This window comes from Solanum lycopersicum, chromosome 2 (genome assembly GCF_036512215.1).
Source record: "Solanum lycopersicum chromosome 2, SLM_r2.1".
Lineage (NCBI taxonomy): Eukaryota > Viridiplantae > Streptophyta > Magnoliopsida > Solanales > Solanaceae > Solanum > Solanum lycopersicum.
The window spans coordinates 70,714,090-70,727,832 of NC_090801.1; the positions used below are offsets into that span (position 1 = coordinate 70,714,090).

A 13,743-nucleotide genomic window follows, 5' to 3' on the forward strand; every position below is an offset into this window, starting at 1 on the left:
AAAAAAGTAGGAAAGGCGAATAAAAAACAGAAGTTCAATTTAGCATTGCAACATTTGTTTTAATTAATTTACAAGATTAATAGATTAATTATCAATCTAATTCTTATTCAACAAATTTGTATTTATACAAATTCATCAGTTCTTAAAGATCAGTTGCTTCTGCCTCCAAAGCTATTATTAGTCCTTTCGGGAAGTCAATGTATGGGCACAACATTGGATATTCATCTTCTTTCATTGTCCACCTGCACAATTAAATGTTTTTATCATAAGATTTAATGTATAATTATAAAAAATTATCAGAATTTACAAAAAGATAAAAGGCAAACGAAAATGATAGTATAATGAGTTGTATATATTTAAACAATAAATAGATATATTTGAGTCTTTTACGTATTAAAATGGACAACTTTCACATATAGCAAACATGAAATTTATATTTGTATGTTATATCAAAATTTGCATAATTGCACTGCATAACAAATTTATATATGTATAATTCGTTGTACATATACAATTGAAACGAATTGTAAAAAATGAATTGTATAAAATGAGAGAAAGAGAGAAATTATATACAATTTGAATTGTATAAAACGAAAAAGTGAGAAAGGCAGAAATGAATTGTATAAAACGAGAAAGAAAGAAATTATATACAATTTGAATTTGTATAAAACGAGAAAGAGAGAAAGACAAAAAGAGACTTGTGCAGAGAATATACAATTGAATTGAATTGTGTAAAACGAGAAAGAAAGAAATTATATACAATTTGAATTTGTATAAAACGAGAAAGGCAAAAGAGACTTGGGCAGAAAAATAATTGTATTGACTCTATAATTATAAGCGTATAGGACGAAGATATTTGTATTTGCATGCGTATATACAATTTTCTCTCGCTTTATACAATTAGAAACACAATATATACAATTTTATTGTATAAAGCGAGAGAAGGAGAGTGATGAGAGAGAATATAACGGAGAGAGTGACTGAAAAACAATTTGCTATGAAACACAAATAAATTAAAGATAACTACTATATTTATTTTTATATTATTAGTTTGTCGTTCTATACAATTATCTTTGATTATATAATTGAGGACAAGATGACGTAGAAAAAAAAGCTGCTTCTAATTTGGCAAGCTCCGATCCAGGACACATCCTCACTCCACCACCAAATGGGATTACCTTTTTGCTTGTGGCTGCATCCTGAATTTCAGAAAAATAAATTGTGTTAGTAAAGAATATATTTTTTCCTAAAAAAATTCACCCTTAATTTATATATCGGAAATTAATATGCATCACCAGAAAAAGGTAAACTTATGGTCCATCTCCAAGGGTTAAATTCCGATGGATCGAAGAAAATATAGGCAGTATTTTCCATCTAATATATATACACATACGATATTTATATTAGAAATTCATCGAACAAAAGTCCTGAGGTTGTTTCAAAACCTGCAAAAAGAAGGTCTAGTACAATTAATGCTCACTTTCTCCACATCACTTAATTTTCCTTTCAATAACATTACCTCATTAATATTATTTGTTTCATTGTGGATGTGATCCTGCTACGAGCCTGTACTCACCACAAAGAATCATATAGTCAAACTCTAGACTTTTAATTTTTTTAAAAAAATTATGTAAGAAATTAGTACCTTGATGGCTTTGCCATAGTGTGTCAACGGAAGGTTAATTGGAATGGAGACAAAGCATTTCATAAATGTGAGGAAATCTTTTTTTATAACTCCAAACCAAGTGGTTCTCCTCGTTCCATCTTCAACACACTCATCAACATCTTACTAAAGCTAAACTGCAAATTCAAATAAAGTTATGTATACTTAACACATACATGTGTAAATTAGAACTTTCAATATGGGTTGACCCATCTTATCTAGGCGGGACTTTGAAATTTGATAGATCAGGCCGAGTTAGTCCATTTTTTGTGTGCGCCAAAAGAAGATCGATCCAATTTACAAGTACATGAGCTACGGACTTTGCCGGTCCAACCATCTTTTATTAAAAGTATATTTCTTAGGATAAATTACTAAACTACACTACATATGTTTACATATTTTCGTTTAATCCCCTACGCTTTCATAAAAATACAAAAATTCCTATTTTTCCCCTGCCAGATACTTTATTGTGAAAGAACCTAAACCCACCTTTCTCATCCCCAAAATCTTGCCTCTAATATTTTCCCATTACCAAATCAATTATCGAATTCAAAGCAATTTGATTTTCAAACAATTATATCTCTCCCTCTTTTCACTCACAAAATCAAATCAGTTATCATATTAATCAAAATTTAAATTTCAAGAGATTTTCTCTCCAATAAACTAATTTCAGATATGTAGATATTTTCATCTACATCAATTTTCTTCTTTGTTATTTCATCATTTTGTCTAATATATATGAACTCATTCATGTTGGATTGGAATTACCCAAATAGTTACACCTAATATGAATTAAATCTTTGATTCTAATAATCTCCAATGGACAAAAAAACAGATCTAAAAGGTTACATGATCCTTTAACAATGACAATTCAAAGTTCACAGAAGGTAAAAGCGAAAAAACATGTACCTGCAGCATCGAAAGCAAAAATTGAAAAAAAAAAAAAGCAAAAAGGCTGCCCTGCCGTATAACCTTATCATTCACAAAAAGAAATTTATTGCAGCATAGCAGGACTGCTCAAACGTATTAATGACCTAAAATAAAAATTAAATGGGGTCCTAAATAAAACTTTTATATAAATGATTTCTTCTAATTTTCATTTGATAATATAATTATTCTTATTTTTAATCATTTTTCATTAGATATAGTACTCCAAATATGTCAAATTTTTCTAATAATTCCTTCATTTTTTCATTAAATGTTTACTTTTTCTACAAATGCTATTCAATATTTGCTAAAGAATAATAATTTATAACCTATTATTATTAAAAATGAAGCCCCTTAAATTTGGGGCTTAAGACACATGTCTTTTTTTAACACTATCGAATCACCCCTAGCGGAAGGTCTTAAGGTTAAGTTTCACGTCGAAAGTTTGAATTCTAGTGTTAGCATTTTATTTATTTTAGATTCAGTTCCATCTTTTCACATTTTTCATAGTTTTTTCTTTTCGAACCCTCTGTACGAAAATTCTGAGTCCGCATTAGGTTGCATATTTTTGAAAAAATTGTATATAATAACAAACTAATAAATCAAATTAATTGCTATAACCACCCTTTGATTTAATTGTGCCCCGTAAAAAATTGTTTGCTAGTCACTTCTCTCCCTCAAACTTTCGCTCGCCACTCTCCTCTCTCGCTCCATTTCTCGCTCGCATCCTCTCACTTTTATACAAACACAAGTGCATAAATTTGTTTCTTTTTGTATAAAGTGAGAGGAAATTATATAAAAACATATATTTTTGTTCCCCTCTCCCAAATTGCTCGCCACTCTCTCTAATCTCGCTCGACACCCTTGCCTCTTTCGCTTATACAAACAGAAACGAAATGTATATTCTGTTTGTATAAAGCGAGAGAAAATTGTACATACACACACAAATACATATATTTTTGTCCTATACACTTATAATTATACAATAAAATTACTCTCCTGCCCAGTTTCTTTTGCCTTTCTCTCTTTCTCATTTTATACGGATTCAAATTTTATATAATTTCTCTTTCTCGTTTTATACAATTCGATTCAATTGTATATTCCCTGCCTAAGTCTCTTTCGCCTTTCTCTTTTTCTCATTTGACAAATTCAAATTGTATATAATATTTCTGTACACTTATAATTATACAATTTGTTTTATACACTTTATTTTATACAATTCTCTGTCCAAGTCTCTTTCTCTTTCTCGTTTTATACACTTTGCTTCAATTGTATATGTATAGCGAATTATACATTCATATGTTTGTTATAGAGTACAATAATGCAAACTTTGTTATAGCATACAAATATAAAATTTATGTTTGCTATACGTGAAAGTTACCTTGAAACTTTTTAATTTGGCATGCAGTCTTGACGGACGTGGGCTACCAGTCCAATTACCTGTGGGCCGAATATTCAAACACCAAAAAGCCCATATAAATTGAATCTCTTTGTCATCATCAAAGACAATTCGACATGTTTCTCACCATCGTTACACATTCCCATCCCAAGACATGGAAATCCCCAAACTTACACTTGTTTCCTCTTCCATCCAAAACCAAAACACAGCCCTCAATAATAATAACTCCAAAAGCCTATAATAATGAAGATAACAATTCAACAGCAGGAAAAATCAAACGAATGGTACTTACTCAACAAGGAAGAACCAAACTAAACATTTTACCAGACAAGGAATTTTATGCCTATCCAAGATTCGTCACACACGTCGATGATCGTTTCATTTCCAATTTAACCGATCTTTACAGGTAACGGTGTCAAAATTAAGTTCAAATATGTTATTGATTAATTTGACTCCCCTGCGCTGTTTTTATAGGAAATGTTTGAAACCTGAATTTGAAATTCTTGACCTTATGAGCTCATGGGTCAGTCATTTACCACAAGAAGTGAAGTACAAAAAGGTGGTTGGTCATGGACTTAATGCCCAAGAGCTAGCAAAAAATCCCAAATTGGATTATTTCTTTGTGAGGGATTTGAATGAAGATGAGAAATTTGAGTTTGAAAATTGTAGTTTTGATGCTGTTTTATGCACTGTCAGTGTGCAGTATCTTCAACAGCCTGAGAAGGTAACTTAATTAGATGATAAAGAGAATCAAGTGTCACCACAACCACATAAACATTGTTGCAAAAATGTGTGGTTGGTTATAAGCCAAACAATATAGTGATAAGGTTATATTATTAACTAAATTTTGCATTAAGAACACAATGTTTAGTTTCTATTTTGATCATTGTGTTACTAATACAATGTTATTAAATTTCAGGTTTTCGCGGAAGTATTTCGAATTCTAAGACCTGGAGGAGTGTTTATTGTAAGTTTCAGTAACAGATTGTTCTACGATAAAGCAATTAGTGCCTGGAGGGACAGTACAGGATACGGGAGAGTGCAACTTGTGGTACAATATTTTCAATGTATTAAGGGATTTACAGAGCCACAAGTGATTCGTAAATTACCAACTAATGATGATCAACAAAATAAATCACCTCTCAGTAAAATAATGCAGTTGATTGGGTTGTTATCAGCTTCATCGGATCCTTTTTACGCAGTTATAGCTTACAGAAACTTTAAACCAGTGCATGAATAAATTTGTATTCATACATTGTAATTAAATTCAATTTGTAGTAAACCTGGGTATATTATTGTGTAACATTTTTATTTTTTTATTTGTTCTATAAGCCCAACTTTTAATTAGTAACCACAAATGGCCTCGCTTGATTACAAATCTAAACTCGTTTGATATTTACATTAACAGCAGTACTTCACTTAATTAACTATGTTAACTATTTGGCATTCTAACCTTAATTGATCATCTAAATGAATCAAATCATTTTTGGTGTATTAAATAGGGATCAGAGGTGGATAAACTTAATTCACAGTGAATATGACTCGAGTATTTGTTTATCCTTTTAAAAGCTCGTTTAGTTAGTGGAATGAGATAAACAAAGATATTTTATGAGATTTTTTATACGAAATAATTTATCTCACGATTATATAAAATAATCATAGGACTAGGTAACACATATTCAGCTTATAATAGTCTTATGACCAATATTATTATTTTATCCAGCCAACTAAATTGTTATAATTTTTAATACAGGAACGATATTTATTTAATTGATTGAATAAATAGCTTCTTTGTCAGCGCAGGGAACATAGCCCGTATAGCTCAGTGGTAGAGCGTCAGTCTTGTAAACTGAAGGTCTGTAGTTCGATCCTGCATGTGGGCAAATATTTATTTTTGAAACTTCGAAGTCTTCCTTTTTGGCAAAACCCTAACGGATGCAATTCTCTGTTATTCTTTCTTTCTTTCTCTTTTTGATGGTTCTTGAATTGTTGCACTAAATGGCTTCAATTCTTCGGAAAGCTCTGAGGAACCAATTTCAATCTTCCACAACAAGAATCATCACTAACCTTAATAAATCCGAACCGGCAATCCTCAGTTCTACCTCTCCTCAACCACCAATCTTGGCTCATCCTTCTTGTAGCAGACGAAATCAAATACCCTTTTGTCTCCAACGCGAAACAGAGGATCCAAATCAGAAGGTTTCCCCTTGCCCACTGGTTTATCCAAGTTTCCCTTTCGGTGTTTTCCTAAACCCCATTTCTCAAATTGGGGTAGTTAAATCTGAGAATGATGGAGGCGTCGTCGTAGGAGAAGATTCACTTAAGATATGGGCGGATAGTGTGAAGAAAAAGAGGAAGAGGAAGATGAACAAGCACAAGTTGAAGAAGCTGAGGAAGCGCTTGAGGAGGAAGACAAAGGCATAGGTGAAATTTGATGTCCCTTTCCGGCATAATGTTAATTGTTTCTGACTGAAAGATAGTCCTTTTTCCCATGTCCTCGCCATTTTGAGTTGAAAATATTGCTCAATTTCGATTGCTAAATCATGTTTTAGGAATAATGAACCTTTTTCCTCCCGAGTAGAGATGTATGTTTGGGATTTATTGGTCAGGCTTTGTGTAACTGTTGCAGTCTAACATAGATAAGCCATCATCTTAGAAGCTTTTAGAGCAATTCTGAAGAACTTTTGAGAAATTCTTCCACATCTATAGATAGTTGTTGCTGTTATTTACAATTATCTGAACTCTGAAGAACACGGATCGATAGCTTCTTGTTGTTATTATCTACAATGATCTGAACACTGAAGAACTGATAATAATAGGTAAAAAAGAAGCTACACTGGATTTTCTTAATAATTTATTTTGCAGGGCTTATAATTTGCTTTGACACCTTCTCTGTTCCCTTCACATTTCACCTCTTTCTTTGGTGATTTGAAGAGTTTCATATCATTAAATTGCTTTTGTTTGATTTCAGCTTTATAATTTCTGTTTCTTTTTGTATGTGTCACTGTTCCATTCTTCTTCATTGTGTTAATGTATCCAGATTTTCCCTTGGTAAATTACTGTATGGATTTTGCTTTTTACGGCTATAAAGTATGTGCGTGCACTACTCTATCTCCTAACTTCCAATAATATTTCCAAATTGAATCCCTCAGAGCATGTGTTTGTAGTCGATAATCGATATAGCCAGTAAAGAATAATGTGCATACCCAAGAGTGTGATCTAAGGTCGATGACGTTAGAATAGAAGTCTGGAAGATCATGCTTCAAATCCTAGTTAAGACAATCAAAAAAGCTAGTCGGTTTCTTCCTATCCTAAAGCCTTGGTGGACAGAGTTACTGTTAAGTGTACTGTGGGGAAGATATAGGTAAACCGCATAATAATTGATGTGTTTGTGAATAGCCCAGACACTACTGTTATAAAAACAATAATAATATGAGAGAAGGTACAAGGTGCAGCTGTGTGTACTGCTGTATTACTGCTTTATTTTTTTTATCTGAAAAAGTAGAACTTTGTGTAAGATGCCTCACGTTTTGGAGCAAAGTAAATGGAATGATTTTGTTTTAATTGCAAGTTCCCTTATGATGGGGCACCATTTGTGGTCTAACTCGAGGTTTTGATCATTCAAAACAATTCCCGAAGGTGACATCATTCTAACTAAATAAACAATAATAATACATAAATGTGTTATAGTTTTCTTATCATTTGCGAGTATGTGGGTATATATCTGTCTTTACATGTAAACCATATTTCCTATGTCATTTATGTGATTTTTTATTGAGAGATATAGGTAGGCCATTTGGGTTTTGCTATGTTAACTCGGGCCTTTTATGTTCCAATTAATTCAAATACTGAAACTATGGTATAAAAACTAAGCGAAACTACTGTGAGGCGCAGAAGAAGATTAAGGCACTTGAACTCTTGATACTACCTGATTTGATCTTGATGCTTTATTTGTGTCCTCTGTTTGGTTGATAAGATCCTTGTGCCTTTACCTATGATTCCCTTGTATCCTGCAAAATCTTCCTTTGAGAGAAGAGCTACTATCCCGTTCATAGCTATAATTTTTGCCATACAAGTTTCCTGAGATTCTCTCGTGGTTTAAGGGTCCTACTTTGTAGGGAGTTTATTCACCTTAATCTGGACCTAGGTTGCTGAGCTAGTCCTTGGTAAGCATTATGTGCTAATTAAGTAGGTCGGTTGATTGAGTTATCACCCATATTGTGGACTTATAGGAAGGCAGTTGAATAGTTTCTTCTCACCCATCGTTCCTGGTTTCCCTTGACTCATATTTCAACTTATAATCGGCATTTCATTGAGCCAGTTCCGAACAAAGGGTGTTGTTATTGAATTTACTGAGGCTTGAGATGCTAAGAATGGTCTATGTCTCAGAGGTATCTGTCTACTTGGTTCAGCATGCTCATTGCTCTCCGACTTTAATTATTGTGACGTTCAGTCCAGGCCAGAGAAGATATATATAAAAAAAAAGATCTCTCGAAGACCTCAACCTCCTTGAGGATCTTGTAATGCTTGTTCTCGCTCATATGCCTTGGCCTACTTGGTCACACAGTATACAAGTATATTGGAGATTCCACATTTACCCATATAATATTTCCAGGTGCTAGTAATATCTTTTGTCATGTGCAGCAGAAGTATATTTTTCTGAATTTTCAACTAACACAATTGCTTGATGTCCAAGACGTATAGTTTCTTCTTTTATAATGGTTGTATCTCGGCTATCTTCCAGTGTTGTACCAGAAGAATAGCCTTTTATTCGATCCCTCTCACTTGATGATTTCTTTCCTTAGGGGTCGTTTGGTAGGTGGTTAGAAAGTAAGTTATACGACGTTTGGTGGCATTATTTTACTATGTATAAAATTAATAGGTGTTTGGTGTGGAATTTAGAAACCCGCATGTGTAAGTTATGAGGGGATGTTTTAATTAATGTCTGGGCTTGGATAGATTCGTGATATTCCTTCTTGAAGCTGTTGTTGATTTATTGTATGCATGGGGTTGGAGATTCAAGAAAAGGCAGAACTTATTTCATCATATGTTAGTGGATGATTTAGCTCAGCTGTTATAAATCTGGGCAAGTGATGATGATATTCCCATATCTTGTATCACTTGTTTGTAAAAATGAGTTTGGAACTTGTCTTTTTTTCTTACATATTTGATCTACATAGTAAGAAGCTGGAATGATTTGTTCCATATTGTGGTATTTGCTATGATATTGTACCCATCTCTTTCTTACCATAGAGCTATTGATAATTAACTTCACTCTCCAAATAGAGGCTCGAGAATAACTTACCTTAAAAGAGATATTATTAGTATATTATATGGTATATATGTTGCTTAGACTCTTTAAAAATGTTAATGGGTGTGTGTCAGAATTTTCAATATAATCGAGAATGACAATAAGTTTAGGGAGTACAAAGTCTTTCCAAATGAAAGGCCGGCCTACTTAACCCATCAAATTTCTTGACTCGATTAATTTTGGGTCGGATTGAGTTGGGTTGTCCTTTTTTATAACTTTAGTTGTTCAATTGTTACCTTATATAATTAAAAAAAAATATCAATCAAATTTAATTTTTTTTTTTGATACTTTTTTTTTTAATTTAACGAACTTAATAGTGTAAAATTTTATGTTTTAGACTTTAGAAATGTGTGTCGCATTTATCCTTGAAATCCCCCTCTTTTTTTTTTAACTCCTTGAAATCCCATTAGAATTCTAAATAAAAGTACTTTGTCAAGGGAGAAATCAATTGCAGTTATTATACATAAATAACTTTATCTTTTCATTGTGATAAAGTTAGGTGAGACATTTTTTTAATGAGTTGTTAGTTAAATTTACATAATATGAAAATCAAAATATATACTTAAAAAAATTACTAAATCATAATATTATACTTATTAAGAATTTGACTATAGTCTATATTGTTATAGTCAAACTATATTATTGACTATAATCTAAATGTTTTATCTGATTAATTATTTTTTTATTTGTTGTTAGTTAAATTTACATTATATGACTAAAAAATTATATATTATATTTATTAATAGCTTGACTATAATCTATATTATTGTCTAACTATTTATTGATTATAATTTAAATGTTTTTATCTCATTAATTAATTTTTTTGAGTTTTTAGTTATATTTACATAATATGAAAATCAAAATATATAGTCTTGGATAATTATATTATTGACTATAAGTTTGATATAATTAATCTAAATGTTTTATATGATTAATTATAGTCTAATATGTCTTAAATCATAGTTGATATTTTGATTATAAATAGCACTGTTATCTTTCATCAAGTACCTAAGACAAAAGAAAAAAAAATTCCATTGAGGAAAAAATAATATTAGAAATGATGAAATTCACAAAAGTATTATTGACAATATTTTTAATTGTGAATGTTTTAACAAATGTTGAAGCTGTTGGTGAGGAAAAAATTTCCCGCTCAACAAAATGCTTTATTCATTGTGCACGTATTGGTAGGGCTAATATTATTAGAGGGGAAAAAGGATTAAAAATATTTCTCAATATTATTTTATTAGTCGATAATTATATAATATATGCTATCGCTCTAAATGTAGTATTGCTGTTTTTATATAATGAAATGGAGAAACATTTTTGGAATTTCCTCTTTTTATTTTTCAGTCCACCGTTATTGTATGTCCATTTGTCAAGCTACAAAATGGCCCCACATAATATGTGACACACAAAATAAAATTTCTATATAAATAATGTGACAATAAACATTTTAAAAAGATAATTTAAATTATAATTTTTGAGGGAATATTAATTACAAATAAATCTCTTTAATTTTCCTTTAAAAAGATATAAAAAAATTTATTGTATACGTTGTAATTTGATTTACACAATATAATACTATGTATTTTGAAAATATAAGGTGTTTAACTAATCAGCAAAATTTCTTTTAAATTAAAGAAGCGGGAGTTTTCCTAGAAAAGAAAATAGATATTTAAGTATCTTAAAAAAATAAAAGCAAAAAATTATTTATGCAAATTCAAAATATCCTTGTCATATATAAATATTTAGAAACATATCTCTTCTATTTATTTTTATCTTTTTATGATGAGTTCTTTGTATTTTATTATATTAATCATCATGTTAATTATATATGTATAATATTGATTTTAATTTGATATGAAATATTCTATAATAGATATTTAAAATAATATTAATATTAAAAATGCATATGTAATTCGACTCTGTTAAAAAAATTATAATCAATCACAATGTGTTTATCAAAAAAAAAATTAAAATAAATTAATCAAACACAGATATGTTTTTCAGAAATACTTTTCCCAAATATCATTATGAAAATGCTCTTAAAAGTAAAAATATTTTTAACAACGATCAGGAACATGCTCTAAATTATGTAATAGTATAAACTATGGAAGGTTAACCCCAAAATAAATAAATTATGGAAGGTATTTACAAGTTTGAACATAGTATAATTTTCTTAACCATTTTATAATATTTATTAATTCAAATGAAAACATTGGCTATAAATAGCGTTATTTTTGTATTTTCATTATTTATTAATTGTGAGGTAGAATTTTTCACTCATTGAGGGCTAACATTTTTTTAAACATGGGAAAAAATAAGATAAATTGCTCACAACCTAGAATAGATGACTCGCCATGGAGAACGGAGGAGTAGATAAATTGTACCCATGAATTCTTGTGGTGCTTGGTCAATATCTTTACTGTTTACCGTTCGTTTTTTTAATTCTTTGCAAATGGAAAATTGACCAACACCTCTTAACTTTTTTGTGGCCTATATAACTCATTCCCTTCAACTTCTTCATTGTCCTCATCCTTATTAATTTGCACAGTTTTTTCTGTTTAAAAAACTACTGCAAATATTGAAGGATCATTATTCTTTCAAACTTTTTCCATCAAAAAGAAGAAAAAAAAAATCTAAAAAATAAAAAATTAGTAAAAATGGCTCGTCAAGTTATTGTTTTGGCTCTGGTATTTGTTGCCATTGCTGTATTTGCTTCGGCAGATAATTCCCCAAGCAGTTCCCCTGCTGCATCACCATCCACATCAGCAACAACCCCTGCATCATCACCATCCACATCAGCAACATCCCCTGCATCATCATCCACACCAGCAGCAGCTTCACCAAACAGCGGTAGTGCTAATGCACCTGCTGCCGCACCATCATCCTCTGAATCATCTCCAAAGGCAAGTACCCCATCATCATCATCTCCATCATCATCGTCACCATCCCCATCATCATCAGCATCATCTCCTAAATCTTCAAATTCCGGTTCTGTTTCTTCTTCTTCTTCTCCAACTTCAAGTGCCGAAACTCCGGAAGTAGAACCCGCATCACCACCATCTCCCGACAGCGAAACTGCTACCACTACCGCTCCCGCCACTTCTACACCTGCTGAGGCACCCGCCGCCGACGCCAGTGGCGCAGCTACATTGAAGGCGGTCTCCTCTGTTTTTGCTGCTGCAGTCGCTGCCGCATTCTTCTTCTAATTGATTCATTAATCAATACTATTTTTTAAAAATTCTTAATTCTGTGAAATTTATTTTTCACAGATGGAAATTTATTACTTAAAAAAAGAGAGAACATCTAACTAATTTGTTGATTTAGTAACATGTACTTGTAACTTCCATCATGTATATTTTGTTGTTTTAATAAAATGATCAAATGAAAAAGATCTGATTGCTTGAATAAATATTTCATTTGCATTGTGTGTGCATTGTGTGTGTTTTCAATACTGGACTCGATTAAATTTCAATTCACGCTCGAAAATTTCATATTCCGTTCACTTTTATTTTTCATGCAGTGTCTTTCAAAAATCAATTTGAATAATTTTTAAGGAGTTAAATTAGATTATATTAATTTCATAATTTTAATAAAATACTTATATATTTTAAAACTATATAAAAAGTAATACTCTCTCCATCTCATTTTATGTGATAACATTTGACCGGGCACGAGTTTAAAAAATAATGAAGACTTTAAAATTTTTATCAAATTATCCTTAAAAAAAAGTAAAGTTATTTTTGTCTTTCCTCATAATGTATTAGACTACTGTGTAAGTTGGACCAACAAAGGTTAAACAAGAATTGTACCTCCAAATATTTACTATATAAAGAAATATGATATTATTTTTGAAATTGATAAAAAGGAAATAATGCCACAGAGATAATATATATTATATTTTTTTTTACTTATTTATACAATAAAAAAATACATCTTAAATATTAATTAAAGTTATAGAAATCATAAGAAATAATAATGGACTAAGGAGCAGTAGTTCATTTAGTTATCTAATTTAATGCCTACAATTCCAGCAGAGGAATAGTTATTAATTGCTAAGTGTCAAATTGTCAAAAAAAAAAAGGACTTATGAATAATGCCGTTAATTTCATTATTTTGTAGCGTAGGGTCATTTCCATAATTGACGGAAAAAGCTCCTAAGAAGAGTGGGAAAAAAAGGCAAGTGTATTGACCAATCTATTTCTTCCCAACTAAAGCAGTTGTAAAAATCCCATGCATGTTCACATTAAATATCGGATCATACTCAAATAACGAGAAAATAACAAAAATGATCCCTTATATCTGTGATATATGCAAAATAAGTTTGCTATAACTTTTCTTATGTGCGTGCTATGTTTAGTATATTTTTGTAGTGTCGTACAATTTTTTATGTTTCAACTTTTTAGATTGACGAAAGTTTTTCTGGTACGATATATAGAC

General features: G+C 30.8%; 1 protein-coding gene, 1 long non-coding RNA gene and 1 other non-coding gene across 3 annotated transcripts; 2 read left to right on the top strand and 1 right to left on the bottom strand.

Annotated features, from left to right (window-relative positions):
- Positions 1–991: 991 nt before the first annotated feature.
- On the bottom strand, positions 992–4,106 carry LOC104645668 (uncharacterized). The gene is made up of 4 exons (XR_739495.4): positions 3,972–4,106; positions 1,646–1,800; positions 1,520–1,566; positions 992–1,199 (listed from the first exon to the last, which is right to left on the bottom strand). It is a non-coding gene; the product is annotated as an uncharacterized lncRNA (long non-coding RNA).
- On the top strand, positions 4,089–5,308 carry LOC101257418 (uncharacterized). The gene is made up of 3 exons (XM_004231781.5): positions 4,089–4,395; positions 4,464–4,713; positions 4,909–5,308. Exons 1-3 carry the CDS (start codon positions 4,106–4,108, stop codon positions 5,227–5,229), a joined length of 861 nt encoding a protein of 286 aa, XP_004231829.1. The 5' UTR covers positions 4,089–4,105; the 3' UTR covers positions 5,230–5,308.
- Positions 5,309–5,800: 492 nt separating this feature from the next.
- TRNAT-UGU (transfer RNA threonine (anticodon UGU)) lies at positions 5,801–5,872 on the top strand. Its single transcript has one exon. It is a non-coding gene; the product is annotated as a tRNA-Thr (tRNA).
- Positions 5,873–13,743: the final 7,871 nt, after the last annotated feature.